Source organism: Embiotoca jacksoni, unplaced genomic scaffold, assembly GCF_022577435.1.
Source record: "Embiotoca jacksoni isolate LCO1_2020_lvr unplaced genomic scaffold, fEmbJac1.0.p SCAF_7, whole genome shotgun sequence".
NCBI lineage: Eukaryota > Metazoa > Chordata > Actinopteri > Embiotocidae > Embiotoca > Embiotoca jacksoni.
The window spans coordinates 14,232,650-14,244,692 of NW_027185425.1; the positions used below are offsets into that span (position 1 = coordinate 14,232,650).

A 12,043-nucleotide genomic window follows, 5' to 3' on the forward strand; every position below is an offset into this window, starting at 1 on the left:
TGCGCGCACGCGAGTGTGTGTGTGTGTGTGTGTGTGTGTGTGTGCTCTTTGCTGAGTGTTTTGTTTATGCAGTGTGCACACACGTTGCGTCTGTGTGTGTGTGTGTGTGTGTGTGCGCGCACGCGAGTGTGTGTGTGTGTGTGTGTGTGTGTGTGTAATGTGAGTATTCAAGGCTGGCGTCAGGACTGAACCGCGGTGACGGCGTGGCTCTCGTGCGAGGCCGGCCGGCGGTCGGACGGACGGACGGTATGGTGGTGGAATGTTTGTGGAGGGTGCACACACACACACACACACACACACACACACACACACACACACACACACACACATTGTTATACACTCACAGACATCACACAAACACAAACACACACACACACACACACACACACACACACACACACACACACACACACACACACACACACACAGGCTGGCTGGCACTATTCTAGCCAATGAGCGGAGGAGCCAGAGTCACCACAGCTTCCAGGAAGGACGACCACAGTCACACTGCGCAGGGTTTCCCACGGGGGGAGAGGAGGCAGGAGGCAGCAGGGAGGAAGGAGGGAAGGGAAGGGAACGTCAGGGAAAGAAGGAGGGAAATGCTGTGTGTGTGTGTGTGTGTGTGTGTGTGTGTGTGTGTGTGTGTGTGTGTGTGTGTGTGTGTGTGTGTGTGTGTGTGTGTGTGTGTGTGTGGTAAGGGGATGTATGTTACAAGATGCATGAGGAAAAGAGGAGGGCTCAAGTGTGGAGGAAGAAATGCTGAAGTGACAGGGAAGAAAATCAGGAAGTGAGAGAACATTTTTCCTCAGTTAACTCACTGATGCCTCACTGCTTAACCTTTTAACTTATTATATGGGTGCAGTTTTATTTTGAACACGAGTCTCTGACCTCTTCAGGGAGAAGCCAGATAAAATGTTTGAGTATTTTTTTTTACAACTTTAGGAAGAGCAGACACACTTGAGAAAGGGACAGGGCTTTAAACCCTTGGATAGATCATGAGATCCCGGTGATTCCACCAGAATAAGCTGCTGCAAAACGCTCAGCCCATCCCTCCACCCTCCTCCTACACAGTCAACTCAGGCTTTGTGTCAGAAATATCAAATCTCAAGCCCAAATCGAGATCAAGGCTTTTAAGTTTTTCCTTTTGGGTCGCAACAGTACTAATCTGAGTAAATTCAAACTGTTAAAAAAAAAAAAAAAGTTTAATTTCTGTTATCCCTTTTGCAGCAAAAACATCAAAACAAAACAATATTCTTGTGAAAAATGTGTGGCCCAGCACACAGCCTGGGTCCTCAGTCTATGTACTTACCACATCACGGATGATCCTGGCTGTTATCCTCCTCCTCCTGTCCTGACAATCATGCCTTATATAAACCAGTCTTGGGCTGAGGATCAGGTGTAGACTGTATTGAGCCAGAAGAAACACAAGTGTTGACATTTAATTGTGGAAAACAGCTCTTGTACAGTAATAAAGTCGTCTATTCTTTGTGCCAGTGAATAACAACGTTTGCTTTTAACTCCAGGGTAAGTGAAAAGATACTTATAAATATCTGATAATTGCTGTGCTGATAAAAGGGGTCCTCACCCTCCTGACGTTCAATATCTGACACGTCATTTGGACTCTGAGGTGTGAATACATCTGAGTTCATGTCTTGTTTGTAAACTGCAGTCCCAATGGGAAAGTGAGTGTCCAAAAAGCAGAATACACTGAGCAAAGTGTGAGCAGCGGTGGTTGATGACGATAGTTTAGTGACCTCTGCTGTCAAAACTGAGAAGTTGCAGGAATCCAGGAGGAACTTCAGAGGCCAGGATGACTTTCCCTCAATCAAAAGTTAATAGATCAATTCAAAATGCTTTACTTGTACCTCACCAAAACAATCCAAAAATACAACTTAAAAAAAACACGGGACAGGGTTTAAATAGCACAGGGGTCTATGACAATGGCCAGTTCACAGGCTGCCAACAAGGTCAAGGCAAAACTACCAAAGACCAGAGGTTGGGCTAAATCATTCGAAAAAAAAAAAATAGTGACAGCTGAATACTGACAACGCTGTCCAATATGTAATGTAGTCAGTTATAGTACATAATATGTATATCATGTATATTCAGAATACTTTCAAAAAGCCACATGCATGTCAAACAACTGTGTATTTGTTGTTTTCTTTCTGTAACACTTGTTGATGGTGAATTTGTTAACCAACTTTTGCATTTCAACAACACGAACAACACAAGTCAACGTGGAAGGACGTGAAACATATGAAAGACAGAGTACAATTTGTTCTAACCAGATTAGACCAGCATGAAAAATATTCTGATCTAAACTGTTTGTTTTTTTCCAGCAAGGCAGGTGACCACCAGCCTAAAGAGACAGTTGTTGTGCTCTGAACAATTGTACGCTGGTTACAGGAAAGTGAAACTGGTATGTAAACCATCCAAATATAAAGTTTGATGTGTTTAAACCAACATAAATCAGAGTTGGACTTGTATGGGACTCACCTGTGTTCATCTTAGTCAGCAAAACATCTCACTATCAGCAGGACAGTCCACAGAAAATGCTTAATAAAACTGTAAAAATCACGTTATATTTTCACAATGTAAGAGCACCACCCTCTGCAGGTTGATCTGACAATTAACTAGTCTCCTCTATAGGGCACAAGGAAATGTGCTAATGATGATTAAAGAAAATAGAAAGAATGGGTATATTTTTTGTATTGTATAAAAGATTCTGAGATTTTCGGGCTACATAAGATTTTTTTTTTAATACAGTTTGGTTACCCACACTTTGTAAACAGCTCCTGAAAACCCCAGTCTAAGAAAAAAAGTGAATAGTCCCTTGAAATACATCACTCTGTCTATCAACTCAGTCTGAATGTCCTTCCGCAATATTCATCTGGCCCATCAGATTTATTTACTTGTAGTTATTTAGTTTAAAAGAAAAGATTAAAAAAAAAAAAAAAAAATCTCTATCAAACGTATGATTGACGTCTGTACTTTCCGTTGTCTTTGAAACGGTGTCGATCCCAGCAGCGTCTGCCCCCTGCTGGTGAGCAGGTGCCTAACTAACACCACCAACCATAGACTGCACATGAAACAACCCTGCTAACTGGCTGTCCCAGAGACCCGCCGCTTTACCGTCACCAGAAATAAAGGGCAGCTTATAATGTGCAGAAATATTCACAGAAATGAAATAACAGCTCGGCGGGTCGGTTATCTGGTATGCTGACAGTAATGGCGTAATGCTGGAAAATGCAGAGGAAAATGACTTTAACAGCGACAGAGTGAATGTGAATACCTTCATAGTATTTTATTATCTTATGTTCGCGACTCTCAAGACTTTATTCTGGATACCGTGTTGCCACGCATTATCTGATAATCACATTTATGAGGTGGAGACATAGGAGGCCCCTCTTTTACATCAAATGCGCGATAAAGAATTCTGCTGCAGGTGATTCACTTGATCTGAGGATTAAGACTTGGTTTTAGGGTTCAGGTTTAAATTAGGTTTAGTTTATGGTGACGGTTGGCTTTAGGCAATTTGTTGTGTAGGTTAAGGTTAAAGTGAGGGACGAGGGAATGACATGAAAGTTGAAAGACAATGACTGTGTATGTGCGTGCGAGCTGAATAAATAGGCCCTATTTATATAACGAATAAATATTTTCCCCAAGTAAAAATGTCTTATTTCAAAGTAGGAACTTTTATTATTGTGGAAATAGTGTAATTGTACTGTAAATATATGTCATTTCTCACTTCAGACACACTGAATCTCTGTAAAAATTCTCCTTGTTAAAAGCTAAAGTATATGGTCTGTTAATACTGACCTAAAAATTATTAAAGAGGATGGAAAGCAAATTAATTTTTAGTCTGTTTTATTCTCTGGTTTACACCAAAAAAAAAACATCCTCTGCTGCTTCAATAGAAATTAAGGGATTTTAAAAACATGTTAAGCATGTTAAGTATTAAAGAGAAAAAAATAGGTTAGGAGAACAGCAGAGAAGAAGAAGACACAAATACAGAGTGAGAGCCATTGTCAGAGGGAAGAGTGAAAGCCAAATAATGAGAACTGAGAGAATATTTCTGGTCTCATGTAAATGCAGCTACATACTGTAGATTGTACTTTTTCAAAATCTAATTTAAACATCTGTAGGACAGTTCTTCAGGGTGAAGCCGGACAGAACATTGTCCAGTTTGGTGATTTTGGGAGGAGCAGGCATGGTGATGACACGCTTCAGATGGCAGCGCCGCCTACAACACAAAACAAGCATTGAATGAAGCACCATGAATACAGCTGTCTGGAAATGACAAAAATTGGGGCTACAATCACATCTAATTCATGAATGTGAAAAGTTGCAGGATTTCTGGGTATTGGCTGAAATGTTGCTATAATTTCCTTTGTGTTGCGTGAGTGTGCAAAGAATACCGTACCAATAATCACTGTTAGCGAAGTTTTCATTGACGTAAGTGTAGAACTGGCAGTTAGGATCTTCAGTGCAGATCCTCTGACACATTTGGGCATCGTCCGTCAGCATGTTGCGAATGTCGGAACCTCGGAAATCTACTCCTTCGTGACTCACCTTAATCCAGTCTGAAATCAGAGACAAACAGGGTTAAACTTGTGCTCGCCTGCAAATCAACAACACTTACAAGATACAGAAAAGATTTATGGATAAACATACTGTGTGCTGAAAGATCACAGCCTTTGTAATCCTAGATTTTAGAACAAATCTAAAATAAGAGTCACCTTTCTACATGTGTTGAGATGTTTCAATCTAAACCACAAATGTGAACTTCACTGTTGTGCTGGAAGTCACTGAAGAGCATCACCAACATCATTAGGATGCATTGTGTAGAAACTATAAATGAAGCTTATGCGTAAGTTCAGTAAGGAAGATCTGTTCTCTCACGTTTCATCTTCATTCCTGTGTCGATTTGCTTTTTCTGCTGCTCTATTTTCATCACTTCCGCTTTCACACGTATTCTTGACGTCACAATCCCTGACTAAAGATCTCTCTGCATGCCTGTGTTTTTTGAGCCAATCAGTTTTGTGTCCCTGTTCTTTAAATATTATTGTAATTGTGTCATTCTGGCTTTTTAGAGCTCCTGACTTCAGCTATCACTCATGTGGGAATTGTAATATTTTTGGGGCCTGTTTAAAAAGTGGATTTGGCGCTACACAAATAAAAAAAAATTGAAATCCACATATTCTGCTCAACCACCTCCAGCGTCTGGTTTCTGGGGGCGCTCTCATCGTAAGAATCCAGTCATCAGAATTTATTACTCAAACTGTAATTTCTTATTCAATACTAAAGATATCTGCTTTATTAAAATGTCTGTGATTTTTGAAAATGTTATGCCAATCAATAGAGCAGATCTTGAGATATTTCACTAAATAAGTGAAAAGCAGGATTGACCATGTGACCAGCTGCCATTGTGCCATGCTGCTAGTTTGACTGTGTTGTCTGTGAGGGTCTGCGTCCTTTTTCACAGTGTTTGTGTCGATTGGCGGTACATACTGTTATCAAGTTGACAGAAGCGTGCTGGTATCCCTGATGTGACTCCGTCTTTGGCTTTCATCACCATGTCATGAACATTTGTCTTCAAGTAACAGTTGAAATTGTCACTGGAAAAATAAGGAAAATGAATTGAATTAAACGGTGTCTCAATTTTGACATAAAAAGTAGAGATTTGACAGAAAAGCAGAACAACAACGTCAGGACTCATACTGATGTTGGAACAACGAATGGGCTAATATAATCAAACTACTTGTATCGTCTTTACTGGACTAACTTTACCTTATTGCCACACAAGAGAGAGAAAAGTTTCAACTCTGAGACGGTTAGTCAAACACAGCCTACCTGACATAGGAGAAGAAGTTGCAGCGTGGATGAGCAGAGCAGAGGGCCCGGCAGTGTTCAGGAGAGGCAGCAGGCAGCACTTGGTTGTCTTGTCCTGGGATGTCGGTGCCTGGAAACAGCTGGTTCTGACATGCTGTACAAAATCCAGGAAATACAATAAGAACACATGCACAACCACCCGCAGAAAATTATAAAACCACAACTCTGGCTGTGACTGTTTGTGTACCTGTGTCGAAGTTTTGAGACATTTGTGTTTTGTGGGAGAATCCAGAAACTAAACCAGCCGTTCTTTCTACAATAGGAGTCCTTGGTATACTGAAGCTGAATTTAAGGTGACACTTGTACCTAAAAAAAAAAAAGAGAGAAATGGGACCAATTTTGAATGACAGCAAAATACATCACTCCAGATCACTACAGCTAAATCTGAGACGACTCAGGTTTTGTCAAGGTTATGAAAATACCCCCGATGATCTTACAGTGACATCATTAGGGTTATGTGAGGTTGGGCATGGAGACTTGACATTTTTAAACGTTTTTTTAATGTCTCGAATTTTTTGAGTTTGATCAAAAAGAAGGTATATTTCTTTTCTTTTTTCTACAACTCCTCTGAGTCTCCCAATATGGAAGACTGATACTAAATGACACAATTGCCCCTTTAAAAGAGTCACTATTGCGCACTAACCTAATAGTTAAGATGTATATACAACTGCGCTGTCCCCGGTTTTATTTCTTGCTAGGGACCTTTTTTGCATGTCGTAACATCCCACCGTCCTCTCTTTCACTGAAGGCAACCAAAAAGTGAATGATGTCTTCCTTGGGACTCCAAATGCATGTCAATGAGTATACCCTCCAAACTGCAGGCAAATCTTTTAACTTTCAAGATCAGCTAAACGCACAAAGGTTTATCTATGTAACTTAATGCAAATGTATTATTTATTTTTGCAACGGAAGCTTCATATGAAAGTTTTATAACATCAATTCCTCCTCTCTTTCAGTGAACACCTTTCTAAACTGATTTTCACACAAACACCCCACTGAGTTTTCTCCCTCTGACTCCAGATCAGCCCCGAATAAAGACAATATAACTCACAATCTAACATAATGTGATTACCTGATACTTTCCGTTCTGAAATCCTTTAGTACAAAAGTGAAAAACTGACAGCCAGAGTCCTCCGTGCAGGCTCTCTGACACTCCTCATAGTCGCTTGTGAAGAGGGCTCTGTAGTCTGCCCCAGGGAAGTCGACGTCCTGGTACACCTCAGACAGACAAGGTTCTGGTGCAAACATCAGAAACACAGACACAGAAAGTTTAGAAGAATATGACCATCCATTATATAATGATCAATTGTTTTTGTTATGGTTTGGTGATGGTGGTGAGCCTACGTGGGACTGGGCTGCAAGGTTTGAGGGAAAACCCAGAAGTGACACCCAGCAGAGGAGACTCAACATTAGGCTGTCCAGAGGAAGTGGACTTGAGGTAGCAGTCAAAGTGCCTGCAAAGAAAGGCAATTCAAAAAAAATTACTATCATATTTATTTTGTTTTGCCTCAGTGTATTTCAATTAAAACTTTAAAAAGTAAAAGAGGAAAGTAGGTCATTGTAGATGCAGCAAAAAAAAACAGTTGACCACAGGAATAAGACAAATAAGTACTCAAAATATTACATAATAGGCAAATAAAGACTTACAGAAAAAAAATACTTGTAAATTAGTCTTTGCAATTAAAATGTATGCTCCATGCTTTGATTTCTTATTTATATCCAGCACCTTCTTCACTTTTAGAAGTGTAATAGCTCTAAATAAAAACCCCAAACTATTTGTAAATACATTTGCCTTTGACTTTCAGCACTTTGTTTTCAGAAAGCATTTAAAATCAAATACACCCCTCTTCACAAATGTTACTTAGGTCTCCAGTGACTGTCATACCCGTCATCTCTGGTCCAATCGGATCGAATGAAGGTGAAGAAGAGGCAGGAGGGATGCTCGGTGCACAGCTGCTGACAGTGCATCACATCAGGGGAGTAGAGACGCACTATGTCTGTTCCTGGGAAATCCAGGTTGATCTTCAGCTCACGGTTACATTCTGAAGAAATGGAAAAGGAGACACAGGCTTGTTTACATGCGCAGAAGCAAATTCTCAAAGTGGTGAAATAAAAACTTCATACACAAGTAGCCAAATACAAATAGTCCTGTCATTACAATATTCAGTTTGTGTATTACCTTGACTAGAGGAGAGGCTGCAGAGGGAGAGCAGACCCATCAAAATCAGTTGGGTGACCATCTTCTTTGTTCTGTTGATACTCTGCACAGGATCTGAGATTCCTGAAGCACAACTCTAGTTTATAAAGTAGTTCTGAAAATGCAAGTTGATCAAAGGGCTGTTTTGCAACATGCACATTTGATCTGTTTGCACAGCTGATTGGCACATTTAATGACTCACTAGCAGCAGTCTAATATACTGTAGTTAGCAACCCTTATATGCAATAAGTAAGTAAGCCATAGCTTGGCTTCTACTTGATTACATGACAGCACGAGTGGCCACATGTTCTCAACACGTTCTCAAATCAAATTTGACTTTTCAGCACTGTTATACCGATAGTTTAAAATAAACTACAGCTTTAAATGAGCTGTCCTCAAGTGATGTTTGACCTTTCATGTGTATTGACTGCTCTAGAGTCCAGATTAAAACCAACATTTCAAGGTTTTGGCACCAAGATAAAATTATACAATATGTACCTTTGTTGATCCGTCACAGGGCAAATTCTATTTGTAGTTCATACTAAAAAACAAATCCATTAATACAAGTAAAAAATAAGATACAGCAAGATGACATAGGAATATTAGATTATAAAACACAAATACAAAGAGCTTTATCTGGTGCTGGTGTTGGCTTTCATAGCTTTGCATGAACAATTGTGTGGCTGTAAACAACGTCCACTTATTCAGAAAATTCCTGCATTCCAGCTATAAAATAATTACAGTACTTCCCCTCTGACAGACTTCTGTGAAAAATATAAAGCACACCGTAGAAGGCAAAATTTAAATCCAGTTTTTATTATTTTTGTTTACAGCACAAGTCACGAACAAATTATGTTAGATTACCTAATATGGTAGAAGCAAATGCTTAGTTTAAAAAAAATGTGACCTGTTAGAAGTGCATTGTAAGGAGTGGTTACATATGAAAAGTGTTGACTGTTGGCTCAGATGTCCTTCAGAGTGTCCTGTCCCTGTGTCTCCAGCCAGGTAGGAGGCCAGGACACTTTGATGCTGGGTCTGTCCTTCAGACAGTTATAATAGGCTGTCAGTTTAGGGTAACGCTCTTCACTTAACCTACAGAGAAAAAACAAAAGCTGGTGTGAAAATTCAAATTGTACAGTCAATGCAGTTTATTACTCTATTTATCTAGACATTTTTGGTCCATTAATCCATCCTGATATCACAGCAGAGTGTGTAATACACCTGCCAGTCCACTACAGCATACCATGTTGTGTCATGCTTTTGCCTGGCCATGGTGTTTAAAAAAAAAAAAAAAAAAAAAGTAGTTAGAGATCTTTTCTTTAAAAAAAACAAAACAAACATTCTTATCACTTTCTTGCCAACTCAAAACCTTATCTCTTGAGTGATAGTCCATCGTTTTCCAACCTACCGCCGAACAAGGTCTTTAGCACTTTTGCATGTACTTGGTCGGTTGACCTCTGTCATATGATGACGAGTCTACTTTTCTTGCCGAGATGAGATTAAAAGTCAACGCTGACAGTACCGTCTAGTGGACTGGCGGGTGTATTACATGCTTTGCCGTGATACCGGCCTGATTGATGCACCTACCCAAAGCGGAAGAGATAGCAGATGCTTGGATAAACAGCCACATCAGCCAGTGAGAAGGTTTTTCCAGCCAGGAAACAGCATTGTCCCTGTAGGAGAGAACAAGAGTTGATCTTACAACCAACGACAATAACCTAATCTAGAGGGCGCGCAGTGACGTCCCACAGCCTAACAAGATAATAATCACAATATTGACAAACATTAGCTTTGATATATGACTATAGCTTGGCTTACTGAATATTTAATAATAGGTGCATCTGCCTTTAAAGATGTGCAGAATTTTGTCATTACGAGAAATAAGCTTTAAGACCAACACAACACGTTTTTTTTAATGGATTTAATTAAAAACAAATAATTATAGTAAGCTTAAGGGTTTTGGTACAACCAAGCTAGCTTTTTTGTACCCCCATATCCAGACTTTGTTAGGATAAGCAAATCCCCTCCTGGCTTCAGCTTCATATTTAACATGCGGAGTGACAGTGGTATCAAAGTCCACTACTCTGTGAATTATTTTCTTAAGTGACTAAAATGAAACCTGATCTTGCCTCCATCCTGCAAAGATTAGAGGTTCATTTTGTGTGAAAGTTCAAACTTTAGTTGTACAATTTTACCCAAGACTATTCAATGATACTTTAAATTTTGCTAAAAACAACAACAACAACTAGAACACAAAGTCGTGCTGCTGAACTACAAGTTTTCAGAGCAGCACCAGATTATTATTGCACACTCAGCCTCTGCAGCTTTGTAACCTTTGCCCTGCATGTTTTCATTTAGTGAGTTATATGTTGAGGTTTACCTTCTGCAGGTATCCCTCCCACAGCTTGACCTCAGCAGCCAGCGCCTCTCTGTTTCTCTTCACGGCAGAGTCGTGTCTCTCTCCCTCCGGCACCTTCCAGTTGTAGTAGATCACGTCCGCTGAAAAAACATTAAAAACAAAATGTGAAGGCGACACTCTGAGCTACGAGACGTATCAGTAACATCTACCCAAGCGTTGGACAACGTCCACTTCCCTTTAACAGCAGTGGGTGGGGCCACTGAGGAGATGATTATGTAACATCAAGTTTCAAACTGTGGAAAGTAAAAGTTGGAATCAGTCTACTTATAAGAGACTATGGGCATGTTTTGCACAAGTTTAATATAATAATCTAAGAGTTCAGCTCTTTTATTTTGGCACCTTTCCCCTAAAAAATAAAATAAAAAAATGAAGCACCCAAATGAAGCGAGGCGAGCAGAGTCTCAGCATGTGATCCTTTGTGGGATTAACATGTGACTTCACTACCTGTTGTGAGGGTTGCCCCGCAGCACACAGCATTAATGCACCATGGCTGGCTTGATTGTGTGAATGCACAGCTCATTAGGGAGCGACGTGTGTTTTGGACGACTCGGGTCTCCCGAGGAGGGCGACGCTGATGTGGAGCTGCCTCTGAGGAGGCTGCCTGAAGACATGAAGTCTCAGTAGTTTCAAAAGGTGGCAGGTTGGTGTATGAGGATGTTGCCAAGTGCAGTGTAGGTCAAAGCCCCGAAGGGCATACTGCTGAATGGCAACAACAACAACAACAACGGCCGAGTCATGCTACCGAGAGAAAGCTGTAGTAGCCTGGATGGGCTTTAAAACTCAATGTTTTTTGCAGGATCATCATCTCAGCCATTATTATTTTAAGGATGCAACATTTTTTCAGTGATCAGGGATGTATTGCTTTACTTCAGATTGGCCTGTCAGGTCCAACATACCCATCTTCTGGTTGAGCGTGAGACCCTCAAACATGCGCTGGTACATTTTTGCCTGCTCAGCGGGGCAGTCGGGGATCAGCTTGTTTCCCTGGCTCTTGAACTGGCTCTGTTGTTGGGAGACATGAAAAGAGCAACTGTTATGAAAAGCAGGATGAAGCTCCGGTTTCTTTCCCTCGGCGGTGTAGGGTGTCGGTTTGGCTGCGAGGCATTGTTGAACATACAAGCACAAGAAGCACTCCCACCTATCGACTTCATATTGCAGCATTAAATATTAACTCGGGGCCGCCGGTCAAGTTCTCACCTCCAGGTACATGCAGGCGGCGTAGGACTCATTCAGGACATTGGTCCCACATTTGAAGGCAGGAAGCTGTAAGAAAGAGGTGGTGGAATGTTTGTGGAGGGTGCACACACACACACATTGTTATACACTCACAGACATCACACAAACACAAACACACACACACACACACACACACACACACACACACACACACACACACACACACACACACACACACACACACACACACACACACACACACAGGCTGGCTGGCACTATTCTAGCCAATGAGCGGAGGAGCCAGAGTCACCACAGCTTCCAGGAAGGACGACCACAGTCACACTGCGCAGGGTTTCCCA

General features: G+C 40.9%; 2 protein-coding genes across 2 annotated transcripts; both read right to left on the reverse strand.

Annotated features, from left to right (window-relative positions):
- Positions 1 to 3,674: 3,674 nt before the first annotated feature.
- LOC138214964 (coagulation factor XI-like) lies at positions 3,675 to 8,179 on the reverse strand. Its single transcript, XM_069176826.1, has 9 exons — positions 8,072 to 8,179; positions 7,778 to 7,934; positions 7,237 to 7,346; positions 6,965 to 7,127; positions 6,080 to 6,198; positions 5,854 to 5,986; positions 5,512 to 5,618; positions 4,424 to 4,583; positions 3,675 to 4,243 (listed from the first exon to the last, which is right to left on the reverse strand). Exons 1-9 carry the CDS (start codon positions 8,130 to 8,132, stop codon positions 4,132 to 4,134), a joined length of 1,122 nt encoding a protein of 373 aa, XP_069032927.1. The 5' UTR covers positions 8,133 to 8,179; the 3' UTR covers positions 3,675 to 4,131.
- Positions 8,180 to 8,889: 710 nt separating this feature from the next.
- Positions 8,890 to 11,811, reverse strand: LOC138215018 (glutathione S-transferase A-like). Its single transcript, XM_069176946.1, has 5 exons — positions 11,706 to 11,811; positions 11,405 to 11,510; positions 10,470 to 10,588; positions 9,677 to 9,762; positions 8,890 to 9,181 (listed from the first exon to the last, which is right to left on the reverse strand). Exons 1-5 carry the CDS (start codon positions 11,715 to 11,717, stop codon positions 9,052 to 9,054), a joined length of 453 nt encoding a protein of 150 aa, XP_069033047.1. The 5' UTR covers positions 11,718 to 11,811; the 3' UTR covers positions 8,890 to 9,051.
- Positions 11,812 to 12,043: the final 232 nt, after the last annotated feature.

Bases quoted from the DNA above. Each gene is read 5' to 3' on its own strand.
- LOC138214964 (XM_069176826.1), bottom strand. From the start codon at position 8,132: ATGGTCACCCAACTGATTTTGATGGGTCTGCTCTCCCTCTGCAGCCTC. The intron at 7,935-8,071 runs GTAATACACAAA...CCATTTCTTCAG, and splicing joins CAGCCTCTCCTCTAGTCAAG to AATGTAACCGTGAGCTGAAG. The intron at 5,987-6,079 runs GTACACAAACAG...GATTTTGTACAG, and splicing joins GTCTCAAAACTTCGACACAG to CATGTCAGAACCAGCTGTTT.
- LOC138215018 (XM_069176946.1), bottom strand. The intron at 9,763-10,469 runs GTAAACCTCAAC...TCTCTCCTACAG, and splicing joins GGGAGGGATACCTGCAGAAG to GGACAATGCTGTTTCCTGGC. The intron at 9,182-9,676 runs GTAGGTGCATCA...TTTTCTCTGTAG, and splicing joins TGCTATCTCTTCCGCTTTGG to GTTAAGTGAAGAGCGTTACC.